At 28.2% G+C, this 13395-nt stretch overlaps 2 protein-coding genes across 3 annotated transcripts; one reads left to right on the forward strand and one right to left on the reverse strand.

Moving 5' to 3' along the window:
- Nucleotides 1–878: 878 nt before the first annotated feature.
- On the forward strand, nucleotides 879–3884 carry LOC113557166 (protein downstream neighbor of son homolog). The gene is made up of 9 exons (XM_026962510.1): nucleotides 879–1232; nucleotides 1330–1564; nucleotides 1625–1761; nucleotides 1816–2059; nucleotides 2576–2726; nucleotides 2809–2975; nucleotides 3040–3243; nucleotides 3350–3536; nucleotides 3602–3884. The coding sequence occupies exons 1-9, from the start codon at nucleotides 1036–1038 to the stop codon at nucleotides 3769–3771; spliced, it is 1692 nt and encodes a 563-aa protein (XP_026818311.1). The 5' UTR covers nucleotides 879–1035; the 3' UTR covers nucleotides 3772–3884.
- Nucleotides 3885–5145: 1261 nt separating this feature from the next.
- Nucleotides 5146–9849, reverse strand: LOC113556460 (coiled-coil domain-containing protein 6). 2 transcript variants are annotated; one of them, XM_026961413.1, is made up of 8 exons: nucleotides 9679–9849; nucleotides 9282–9513; nucleotides 7989–8138; nucleotides 7676–7908; nucleotides 7438–7604; nucleotides 6555–6827; nucleotides 5930–6060; nucleotides 5146–5851 (listed from the first exon to the last, which is right to left on the reverse strand). In XM_026961413.1, exons 2-8 carry the CDS (start codon nucleotides 9495–9497, stop codon nucleotides 5666–5668), a joined length of 1356 nt encoding a protein of 451 aa, XP_026817214.1. In that variant the 5' UTR covers nucleotides 9498–9513; nucleotides 9679–9849; the 3' UTR covers nucleotides 5146–5665. The 2 variants fall into 2 exon arrangements, with proteins under 2 accessions (XP_026817214.1, XP_026817215.1); XM_026961414.1 differs by lacking the exon at nucleotides 5146–5851 and adding an exon at nucleotides 6301–6403 and having other exon boundaries at nucleotides 9679–9839.
- Between the last annotated feature and the right edge of the window lie 3546 nt (nucleotides 9850–13395).

Here is a 13395-nt window from a genome sequence, read left to right on the forward strand (position 1 = left end):
TTATATATTAAACATACAGTTATGATCACATCAGTACGCGCACAGCCGGATTAAGTATCAGAGCCGCCCTAAAGCAATAAATATTAAGTACCCCTTAATAAAAAGGAGTCATTAAAACTACATAATATACTTCATGTTTAATACTGTATAAATACGTGAAATTTATATCGCGCTACAGTAAAAGCTCGTTTTGCATGTTGCACTCGTGCTAATCCGGCTCGGAGTACGTCAACCATGTCTACTCTACTGCGTAGTCTGTAGTAGTACTTCTACCGTTTGAAAATAATATTTACGTTGATAATTATTTGGATGACCAATAAGAAGCCAAGAACTGAGTAATTGACGAGATTCAGTGAGGGGTATGCGTATCACTAAAAATGTGATCATACTGTGATATAAGCAACATGTGATATGATCAGAAAGATCCAGATTCGGTTAAAGTCTACGCAGCATCACGTCACTTGCTTTGTTACTTACCCATACCATCATATTATTATAATATACTCTACCTACGTCACGTCACGTCGTGCACTCGTGCCTTTCAAACGACCTGACTGTTAAACAAGTCCGGTTATACCACAGAACAAATACCTAGTAAGTTTATAGCTCGGACCAAGATAGATAATTATCTATAAACCTCGCGATTATTATACCTGGTTGTATTATATTATACAATATTACAGATTAACAATATTAATGTTCCGTGATATTATGATGGGCATGATGTATAATCAGGTTAGATTTTATACGTCATAGGTTACATCATACCTTCAACTCTTTTCTATGATAGTATACCTATCTTTTTTTGTTATTTTTTTAAGCATTGATAAGCATACATATATATATTGATAACAACCGTCAACGGTAAGCAAGAACGAGATAAAGACGAGCAGCAACAGCTGCAGTTGCACTTTGCCATCACATTCAAATTTTTATGTAATTACTTAAATAAGGAAGTAAAATTACAAAAAAATCATCGTTTGCACATTACTTGTCCATAAATAATATTAGTACTTCGTATTGGCATCGGATCAAATGTTGGAGTTGGACAACGGTTGTACTCCGCCAAAATGGAAGCGGCCAGAAGACGTGATGAAGATGCACCGAATGAAGATGAAAAAACGTGCATTGCAATCCAGATTTGTCAAATCCATGGACACAGCCACTGCAGGAGAGGTATCAACTGGTCGGTTAGCAATTTCACAGAGATCACCAGCTAAAAATCCGTTCAGGTAAAAGCAGATCTATTGTTACTATTAGCAGTTATTGTTGGGATTACAACTACAATAATATTACCATTATGTACTTTTCACGTATTTTTGTTTGTAGACGGAAAACTCCTGTCAAGAACAAGAAACAAGTGGATGCACGAGAGACATTGAAAAGAGCTAGAGTTGAATATGATGATGACAATGCTTGCACATCAAATCTATCTAAGCTGATACGTGACTGTGAATCCATTCCATCTGTGACCGGCTATTCACAGTTCCCTGTTCTTGATGAAAGTGTCATCTCATTTGTAGATGTTCTTCGTAAAGTTGATCCGGTGGCAATTGTCGAAGATGTATTGAATACAATTGAATATTAAGTGTTTACTGTATCTCACTCAAGTTATTCATTTTAGGATGTCGATGTGATAAAAGGCGAAGAGCAATTACCAATTGATTGGACATTAAGAACCAAAGTACGTTTTTTATCTCCAAACCCATTTCCATGGAGCCAAAAAATCAAAACATGTGAAGAAGCATCGGCTACAACTGGGCAAGTCTATTTTTGATAGTGTGTGATATTAAAGTTCTAATTTTATACATTTAGGTTTGTAAGATGTCTAGACACTGAGAACATTGAAAACTCATTAGATACTAGTCCTAATAGTCGATTCCATCAATGTTGTATGGCTTGGCAACATCCATCTTTACCTTGGGTTGATCTCATTCATAGAGGTCCTCGTGTTGCAATTAAGGATTCGGGCAATTCTGTACCTTCTGTTAATGCAAATCAATTTTTTAGAGAGTCCCTGTTTACTCATTGGATTGATAGTTTTCGATCTTTATTTCAGGTAATACTTCAAAATTTAAATAATTATTAATACATACATAAATATAAATATATTAGTCAGTATTATATATACTCATTAAACCTAGATTTAACTACTTTTCCTGATATTCACAAAAATTAAACAAATTTATATCAGTGAACTAATAAAATCAGATACTTTAGATAGTATCTATAGCTGTAGTTAGCAGGAAAAAATTATAATCATTAGAGATAATATTAGATTTTATTTAACAAAAATAATTGAAATATAAGTTAAGTATAGAACTAAAATATTTTCATGATACATAATATCCATTTAATATGTTTAAATTTTATACTGTGTTTATTCTTTTTAGTTTTTTCTCTTGTTTTTCACTGTTTTAAGTTATACATTTGCCTATGTACTTGAATATTATATTTATTTAAGTTTTATTTTTTTAAGTACTCAACACAACTATATGCATTTAAGATGATGGGACACCCAATTCCTTTTTCATTTCTTTATTTTGTGCTTGTATTAATAATAATTTTTCACTAGCTTGTTCGAGCTAACCAATGCCCATACTTCTATGTTTTGGCCAATGCATTTACATGTACTTTTCGAGCATCGAGCATTGGTGGTTATGAAGAGCTGAATGCAATGATATATCCAACAACCCAAGGACTTCGAGATGTTCTTAAACGTGAAGGTATATTACATTCATATAGTATTATAATATATTGTAATTGTTACTGATTATTCATCATACTTATTGTTCAATTATTTAACAGATATAGAGTTCACAATGCCATTACTTGATGAGAATGAACACAGTAGTGAACTCTTTACTAAAAAAACATTAGAAGACATCAAAATTGGAGATGATGAAGAACCTGAACGTTGGTTGGAAACAATGGGTGCTGAAAAATCTGAAATTAAACGCTTGCAAAGTTCACAGGTACTTTTACAGAATTTCATTAATAGTGTAGAATTTGTAAATATAATTCAAAATGTATTTCTAGAATGAACTAGTGTCAAGTCGTCAACGAAAAATTGATAGTACTAAAGAGTCTTTGGTAGTTGTAACTGGTGTTGAAGCACAAGCACTATTTAATTGGCTAATAAATTGTCGTTCAACAGTATCAAATACAGGACCTCATGCAGGTATACCGCCTACACTTCTAGCACCAGTAGCTTTTACTGGAGCTACTTTAACACCACTCAAAGTAAGGATTCCATTATTTTTATTATGATTCATCTTAAAATAAACATTGTTTCAAATAGTATATATATATATGAATAAGTAAATACAATTTTTAATAAATATTTTAGGTGAGACAAAGTACAGTTAAAGTGGATGGTCAAAGCTACAACTCAATAGAAGTAAAAGGACCTGTATTGCCAGACGCAGTCTACAATTTTTGTGATTTATTATCAAGTTCATTAAAGAAATTTACTGCTACATTTGCCAATTTAGAAAGCACTAAACCTTTTACGTTTGCTTCAGAGTCAAAAAAAGGTATAAATTGCTAACAGATTCAAAACTATATACTGAAATTAATATTATTTTTTCATTTATATTAGAATTTTGTAGTAGTCAAAAATCAGAAGACAAAGCTATACACTTATTTGGTCAACAAAACCTTAGTGACTGTGGCCTAAGAGACTCAGTTCTAAAAAAATTCTGTGCAGCAACCACCAAAGCATTTGACAGTGTAAAATACACTAAAGACGATGGATATTTCATCTCATAAACAATTTTATTTACAAAACTTTTATAAATTGAATATTATTTTGATTTATATGCATATTTTTTCTTAATTTAAAATATTTGGGCATTATTTGTTTTTAATTAATGGACCCTATATTATTTATACATAAACAAATTATTATTTATTAAAATTGAATTTTATAAACCATTATTGACTGTATAATATTTGTTTAAAATTTATATTTTTATTTTCATATCTATTATTTTTGTGTGTTTATTGTTTTTTTTTTCTTTTTTGATTCATACTCGTGATTCTGTAAGTGTTTGAAAATTTAAAAATTCCCTGCATACACAAATATTATAGTAACTTCCAAAACTCTTTTAATTGGTAATCAGAAGTATACATTTTCAAGATATTTATAGATTTTATGATTAAATAATTAATCATAAAACTTAATTAATACTTATATTTAAGGTACAAAGTCAAATATTTCTTTAAAAAGACATGATGTAAAATTGTTTAACTACAATGTCACATCAAGAAACCAATAAAATAATAATGATGTACCTTCTTAATAGGTTAGATTCAACAAAAATATAAAAATTAAAATTGTTTTCTTATATAGACAGTATGTATTATTATCATGTTTTTCGTGTATGGGTGAAGAAATAGAATTAATAGGATTTATTCCTCAGGTATTAATTATTAAAATAAATATTGAGCAAAAATACAATTCTACCCTTATTGAGTAATTAATATTAAGTGATGTGTAGGTGTGTAAGCCAAAGTAAAACAAACCAAGACTCTAATTTATGACACCTAGTCATGATTTGTGTTTATAAGTACAAAATGTTTTATTAAAAGTTGAGTATTCATACTCCTGCAACTTTAAAATTCAACATTATTTTTTTAGACTTTAAATTATATACATAACATAATTTCAAATTCTCAAATGTTATCAAAAAAAATTATATTAGTTTCATAACTATTTGGCATTTTTTACAACTGCCAACAATTACATAAAAATTGAAACATGAAATACTGAAAATAATTGATTACCATAAAAATTAAATTTTGTGTCAAATAAATAAAAATATAATTTAAATAGCTTATACAGACACATGATCAATTGACTTCACAGTTAATACTTTTAATTTATATTATTTACATGTGAATAGTATTGGTAATTGAAATATAAACAGGCAATATAGAAAAGAGATGATTAAGATATTTATAAGAAATTATCATTAATTGAAAAATTAGTCATTATATATATACTTATAAAATTATAGGACTTATTAATAATTATAAACACTATGTTCATTACAAACAGTTATGTGATTTAAAAAAAAAAATAGTTGTTTCCAGAACTGTTGAAAGAAAATGGACAACAGAGTATTTAACAAATATTAATGTAAATAGGTAATAATTTACTTTTACCAAACATTAATCATACATCAAAAATAACTTAACTTTTATATAGTTTACAAATGAAAAAAAATTCAACTATTGCTTTACACAAAACATTTGCTTAGGTACAATAAGAGGCAAATCACATTGAACTAGGTTTACTATTTTCTTACCAAATGTTACCCAACCAAAAACTATATAGTTAAATATGATAATAAACTTTCATAAATAATAAATTAATAATAATAATAAAAAAAAAATACAATGGCATAGTATGCACAATATGCAACTTATTATTAAGGATCTCTCCATTACTATTTAATTGTTAGTTGATTTTTTTAATTTGAAACGATTTCATTCATGTATAAATTACAAACTTAATGTTATTATATAACTGATATTATTTGTTTGAAAATGTATTATATATTGAACTTCACAACTTATTAAAGCAATAAAAATAAAATTATACATACATAGATAATATTATAATATATGCTCTTTTTGTATGTACATAAATAAGATTAAATTAGTACTTGGCTGAATCCATCAGTGTTGCAGGCAATGTTGACGGTGACATTGAATTGGGCAAGGGAATTTGTGATCCGCTTGGTAAACTACCACTATTAACTACATTAGATGATAGTGGCACTATTGGCTTAACAAAACGTTCACTGACTGGACGTCCCAATGATAGGGTTCGAGATTGATTAATCTGCATACAATGATAAAAGTAATAAGTATATTTTTCATTTTTAAAACTCAATGAAAAAACAGAACTATATTAACTTACCACTTGAGTAGTAGGACATAAAGGTGTTGATGGTGCTCCTATGACGAGATTCGATGGTACAGCTTGACCACAAACATAACATCGATTCATATTGGCATAGCCCAATACACCAATTTCGCCACGAAACACTCCTAAAATAATATAATAAAATTGTATGTAATTTACTTTGTAAAAATAAAATAAATTAGTAAAACGCATATACAAAATTGATACTGAGAATAGCTTTGACACATTAACTTTAAGTGAGTAGTAATAGTATTAAGTAAATGCCTATTGAAATGTATGTAATATAAATATTTCTATCTCATTATAAACAGTCTCTGCACTATTGGTTTTGTTTTTAATCAAAAAGCTATCTGCCCTCTACTTACACAACTCACGGATGGACAAAACACTTATCGTCTACACCTCCACCACCGCACTTCCTTTTTTTCTGTTCCGGTGATGCAGATACACTACCCGCTTCAGTCGTATCTATCGTACAATACAAAACAAGTAACAACAATTGAGCATACATCAGAACCCAGTAACATAAACAGTAGGCATTCACTTATTACATAAATATTTAAAGAAATTTAATTTAATGTTTTAAATTATTTATTTAATGTATGAAATATTTTATTACCTGGCGTTCCAGCAGTGGATCCAGGACTAAGAGGCCTAGATTGGCTAGGAGATGGAGGAAATGGGAGTGGACTTGATGATGTTCGGCATCGATTTGAAGCCATTTCATTATACTGACGTTCTTCTTCCATTTCTAAACTACTCTCAGACTCTGATAAATGACGGCATAAAGCTGTACGTCTTTCCACTTCAAGTTGTAACTTTCTTTGTAATCGTAAATTGTCTTCACGCACTTGACGCTCTTCTTTAGCCATTTTTTCCATTTTTTTGGAATCTAAAAAGTACATCATTTCAATTAAAATATAAGTAACAACATTTATAAAAAGATAATACTATATAAACAACATCAAACAAATTAATTCTGGTTATTTTTCAATCATTAACACAATGACTGTGTAGTTACTTCTGTATATATATATATGACTTCTAATAAATAGAGACTGTTTTCATGTAGTCATACTTCCAAATAATGAGTAAATATATAACAAAAAATATCTATCTATTAAATATCCAATGAACAAATAATAAACAATTTACTTCAAATATAAATCTGACACTAAATAGCATTCAACGAGCCTAAGGACATCTAATAAAATCAAAACACAGTCAACGGATTATTTTAGGATGACATACCCGCATGTGTTGTCTGACTTACTAATGTAGATCATAGCAAATTTTTGTTCAGCAGAACACATTTTGTAGTGTTAGCTTTAATATTACAGTAAATTTACCTAATATCAAATTTAAAGGTAAGAATATTATCTAAAATATGTCATTTGCTTTTATTGATATTATCATTTTAAAGCGGGTATAACGTCCTTTTAATATCTTTAAAATCCAAACTTTAGATGTTAAGAACAGAACATCTATTTTTATGTACTTGCTTTCTTTTTTAGAAACATCAAGCTGGTGTCGCAATCTGGTAACTTCTCCACGCAAATGTTGTAAATGTGCACTTATATTTGTAGCCATTTCACCTTTGTTGGGTCCTACTTGATCTCTAGGTAATACTGGATCGGAAACAGGCTGATCCAGTTTTATTTGTAATTGCCTAATAATTCAAATTTAAATTATTAAAATAAAGTAATTTAACTTAAATAAGTATAAGAATAAATAGTTTACCTTTTTTCTGCTTCTAATTTATCCATACGTTTCCATAGTTTATTTACCAAAGCTTCTTGTTCTTGTTCCAATGTATTTTCTAAGTCAACCTTTTCACGCCGTAATTGCTCTAAGGTTGTTTGCTTTGTAAGAGTTTCTGCTTCTAGTTTTTCAATTTTACGCATTAGCCGATTAACTAAACATTCTTGTTCCTGTTCTAGAGTCTGTTCTAATTTACATTTCTCTTGTCGTAACTGTAACCAATTTAAACAATGTATTAATATGAGAAAATAATTATATAGAAAAATTCTTGTCTTTTATTGATCATACTAACCTGAGTTAATTTTCGTGACAGATCATTTGTCAAACATTCCTCTTCTTGTTCATAATGATGAGCTAAAGTTTCTTTTTCTTTTTTTAAAGCTTGAATTTTTTTCAGAAGGGTATTACTAATAAACTCTTCTTCTTGTTCTGCTCTAACTTGCTAAAAAAAGAAAAAAAATCATTTCTTATTTTAAGTATACAAGTTATTTAACTATTTTACTGAATAAGTATAATTCAAATTCTCTAAAACACTCAATTAATATAATTATTATTTAATAAAATAATTATACGAAGTTAAAAGATATAATATTCAGTATCTTTTTTTTAATAAAAATAAAATAACAGTAAATATAAAAAATCCATTAAAATAATATCAGAGTATTTTTCATAAAAAATTAAGATGATTGTCCAACAAAATGCATTAAAATTGTTGAAACAATGCAAAAATATTATAAATTATAATTAAAATAAACATGTATAGCTAGCACTACCTAAGCATTTCACATTTTCCAATTTAATAATTTATACTCTTGATGATTCAGTTATGTACACCGAAATTAATGTTTAAGACATAATCTTATCTTTTAAATTAAATATAACATCATCTATAAACATACAAGCAAAATGTTGTTCGTTAGTAAAACGGACTGAATGACTAGAAAACGGATGGACTAACTAGACTCATTTTATTTTATTTTTTAATACTCATAACAGTTCAAACAAAATTATTACAAAAAGTACTATTGAAAAAATTGAAAAATTTGGAAAACTAAGTGCTTTTTCAATGGGATTTTAAAATTTGGTATACAAATGCTGATAACAACAATACTCTGAACCATTCTACCACTCAAAACATTATTTGTCGAGTCAGCTAGTACTTTAAATAAGTTTTAAACTGCTAACTATAACCCTTAACACAATTAACGAATAATTATTAAGTCTTTGAATATATTATACCTAACATGAAAATGGTCAATACTGAAATCTCAAAATACAACATAGATTGATAGAAGAAAAAAATGAATGAAAAATTTTGAAATTGATTTTTAATATTGTAATATCAGACATAATTAAATTATTTGCAATCTGTTTTTAATTTGAATTATATTTCTAACACTTAATACATAATTAAATCAATTATTGAAAACCAGAGTAGAAGATTTAAAATTGAATTTAATAGATATTCTCATAATAATTAAAAATTACTAAAAATGACAAATCAGGCATGTACTAAATTCAAACATTAATTTTTTATTTCTCTGTTAAAAAAAAAATAGTTTGGTACTAAGAAGTAGGTACTCACAATATAAACCGAAGTTTCACGCAGTCGTTTGCATTCTTCGTCCATTGCTTTCATTTTTAACTTGTAAGTTTCCAATTCTACCTTGAGTACCCGATTTTGCTGCTGCAAGGAATCGATTCGCTTTTGCATCTGTTCCCTTGTGATCGGTGACGGAGGCATCATGATGGGTCCGCCGTCGATGGACGATGAATCACTTTCGCTGGCACTATCCGCCATCGTCGCAAAAACAAACCTGGGAGTATTGAAAGTAAAAAAAAAACGTAAATTTCAATCACCAACTTGTAGTTGAACAGCCAAATTGCTAAGTTCGAACGCGACTACCGCGCGTACCGCGCGTACCGCACGGACGACACCCTCTTACAAAGATTTTAAACTCAAACGTTTCATATTAACATACCGAAAATGCTAGGAATTATGTCCGGCTGCCCGAATGGTTATCTACGACAACAATCGGCGATGAACACCAAATTTTTGGGAATTTTTAATGAAAAATACCGAGAAAAAACTAGTAATAACACGAAATATGAATACCTAACTCGGAAAGTCGGAACTCTGTACAAAACGAAAATAATAAAAAGAACTTTTAACAGTATAGTCAAATACGAAGATCTATACATAACCTTAAATCGTCGGAAAACGCTCATTGTGTGGCTGCACTGCAATTTTCTTCCAGTGACGTTACTTTGGAGGAGACATGTATGGAACATAATTCAATAGGTTTATTTATTAATGAGTGTAGGTGTGGAGGTTGATTCAAGTTACCCTCATATGAGTCATATGGTGGAAAATTTGAAAAACTGTCGATGTATAAACTAGGAATTAAGACAATTTGATTTTAATTAATTTATATATTCACATCAGAATTTTGAAATGTATTGAATTGACGATTAATCCACTAAAAGCGTTATTAAAATTTTTATAGAACATTTATCAGCTGATTTAGTTTAGCAGTCACCTAATAACTAACATCTACTGTATCTGTATGGCTATATATTATTATATTATAATATAATAGTAATATAAAACTATCCAATATTTTTTAATAATATCGCTTATTGAACGTCAACAAAAGACCATACATTAAATCCTCGTTTTAATTGAATACAGATCTGATGAATTATTATTAGGTAGGAACTCTTAAGAAGTGTTGAAAATATAAAGCACCCACACCATGTAATAACTAATAGCATTTAATTTACAATCACAGACACCAGTGGTATAAATACGGGGATGCACGACGCCACAGCGGTGCATTTGCAGCACCCCCTGGTGATACATAGCAGGTGATACACAGTCGCACATATATGCGTTTGCACATATTGCACCTGCTGAAATAAACTGAACTCAAAAATCAAAATTCTATAAAAATATAATTCTATTTTATTGTTTTATTGAATTGTTTAATAATGTTTTTGATTGAATTGTTATTGTTATGTTTTCACCCAGGGGAGGCTCCTAGAATTATTTGGGGGTGGGGACTAACTCATACTTTTCACAAAACTTTATAATAAAAAATATAATATGTTCTTAGGGGGAGGGGGCTGGAGCTGCGCCTAGTTTGCACCTGCTGAAATGTAATGAAATTACGCCAATGACAGGCATGTAGAAGATACCACTTAAAACATCATTAAATCGCTCAATATTAAACAAACCTTACTCTTCAAATTAGATAGGTAGGTAATCAATATTCATTGTGATTCCGTGTTTCAAAATATGAAAATATATTGTAGTATATTTGAGTACCTATTTGACCTAATTAAGTTAATACTAAAATATATAAAATATAACTAAAAGTGTGCAGACTTTTTTAAATCTCATACATTAAAAAATAAAAAGTTATGTATTGACGTATTACATACAAATAAAAGAAAACGGTAAAATTTTGAAGTTATACTATATAATGCATTAATGAATTATGTTGATAATATATTAGGTATATTTTTTGAATATTTATTTATAAATATAACATATTATATCCAATACATTTTTAGCAATACTTTCCTAAAAATATGGTATAAACAAATTAATGGGTGATTGATTAGCCATATGACACGTACAGCATATTTCTGTATTTTAAGATTTTTCTTTGGATATAGACGGTTTTTAAATGCATAATATGTAATATTTTGTTTATATTAATTAAATAACATGTTTATAGTTATATTTACAGCCAATACAATTTGTTTTTGGTATGTATTTATTTACATTTGGCCACATACCGAATTTATCAAAAAAAAGAAATATTTTCGTTATTGCTTTTTCAGATTAAAATTGTAATAAATACGACATCACCATTGAAAATTGTTTATAATATAAAATAATTTTATGTTAAGATTTTAAAAATAATTAAGTCAAAGATTTTTTCTTAGCATAATTTTAGCTTTAAGGATATATTTCTACAAAATAAGCGCATATTTTTAAGGTTTTTAGAGCATATAAATCCGGGCCCTAGTAATAATTATAATAATAATAAAAATAAAAAATATTTATAGTTAAATTAATCTAGACTTTTTTTATCTACCACCACCCTATTTACCTGTTTTAATAAAATATTACTCTGTCCAAGTCATAGGGGCCCCATTAATCATTACACCACTGCCCAGGGCCTCAAAAAATTTAAAGACGGCGGCCCTGCGTATTGAAAAACTAGACTACAGCATTACAGTTTTCTTTTTAAAATTATTTATGTAATGATGTTTAAAAATTCAAAATAAAACTTTTGAGTTGAATTAAAATTCCAAGGCAGGCCAACTATGAAAATTAATGAGTCTTAAATTGTCAAGGAAGGGGGCATGGATCGCTCCGCGGGCTCACCTTTGGCTCCGTTACACTGTCACAGGCTTAAAATAAAATTTAATTAAATGCATTATTCCTAGTGGTATTAAGAACTTAAATCTCCAATATCCATATTATTATGATTTATGTTATCAGTATTTTTCACTAAATTATATTTTTGAAGTATGTAGGTATGTGACTCACTCATTGAAAATTGATGATATATCATGTATATATTATAATATACATTTTGTGGTACCTAGTGGATAAAATGTGAGACTATTCTTATATTTTCAACTAAATAAGCCGTCCTTTGTAGGTAGGTGAGGATCTTTAGAAATGCCTTGCAGCAACATGTATTATTTTGAGGATACACGCCTTTGCAATTCACTTAACTCATTCCTTCAATTAATCATATGAATAGATCATTATACAAATTACTTCTCTTTTTTAAAAAGTTAAATATTCTATACTTAAAATGGTGTACTCCCAATATTTTGTTTTTAAAGTTAACATTAACATTACATTTATTAAAATCAGTTATATTTCTAAGGTATTGGAGCCAAGGGGCCACAAAAAATAACATTAAAATAGTTTCCAAGATTAATATAATCTCCAACTAAATTCTAAACAAACTCATACATGAATAATGCGCACTAGTACACTACTAACAGTAATAACTGTTATAGTAATCAATATAAAATATAATATTTATGAAATACTAAATTGTACTTCATTAACCTGTAGTGTCTATTTTTTATATCTAATAAAGTAATGTCACCTGATTAAAATTTCTCTTAAAATTCATGTATTTGAATATTTATAACGTAATTTACATAAAACTACAAAAGACATTAAAAATTGAGTTATTTATGATTGAGCATTATAATTTTACTATAATTATTTGTCACTCATAGTCATAGAGAATTTGTCTAGCTTTGTATGTATGAATTACATTAAAATTAGGGTTAATATAATTTTACAAATTTTTTTAGGTTGTCCAATAACTTCCATTCTTGTATAGAAATGTGTTTCATGATATCTATATTCAAAATATCAAAATTTTATTTTGCATATAATTGCATATTTCAACATTTTTTATTTATAAATGCATTATTTGTATTTTTTTTTCTGTTTTTAAGCGCATATTTGACGGTTTTCAATGCAAAATGTTGAAAAATACCATAATTTTATATTAATTTATTAACCGAATCTGAAATAAGTTTGATTATCTGAATTTTACAAATTATCATTTATTTATTTTTGAGAATTAATATGGTTATATGGAGTAAAGGTACCTACTTAAATATATACGTATTAGCACCAAATTGACAAATAT

Source organism: Rhopalosiphum maidis, chromosome 4 (genome assembly GCF_003676215.2).
Source record: "Rhopalosiphum maidis isolate BTI-1 chromosome 4, ASM367621v3, whole genome shotgun sequence".
NCBI classification, from domain to species: Eukaryota; Metazoa; Arthropoda; class Insecta; order Hemiptera; family Aphididae; genus Rhopalosiphum; species Rhopalosiphum maidis.

Bases quoted from the DNA above. Each gene is read 5' to 3' on its own strand.
- LOC113556460 (XM_026961413.1), bottom strand. From the start codon at position 9,497: ATGGCGGATAGTGCCAGCGAAAGTGATTCATCGTCCATCGACGGCGGA. The intron at 6,061-6,554 runs GTAATAAAATAT...ATATTATTTTAG, and splicing joins ATCCACTGCTGGAACGCCAG to GAGTGTTTCGTGGCGAAATT. The intron at 5,852-5,929 runs GTAAGTTAATAT...CATTGTATGCAG, and splicing joins TATGTCCTACTACTCAAGTG to ATTAATCAATCTCGAACCCT.
- LOC113557166 (XM_026962510.1), top strand. From the start codon at position 1,036: ATGTTGGAGTTGGACAACGGTTGTACTCCGCCAAAATGGAAGCGGCCA. The intron at 1,233-1,329 runs GTAAAAGCAGAT...TTTTGTTTGTAG, and splicing joins CCAGCTAAAAATCCGTTCAG to ACGGAAAACTCCTGTCAAGA. The intron at 2,976-3,039 runs GTACTTTTACAG...ATGTATTTCTAG, and splicing joins AACGCTTGCAAAGTTCACAG to AATGAACTAGTGTCAAGTCG.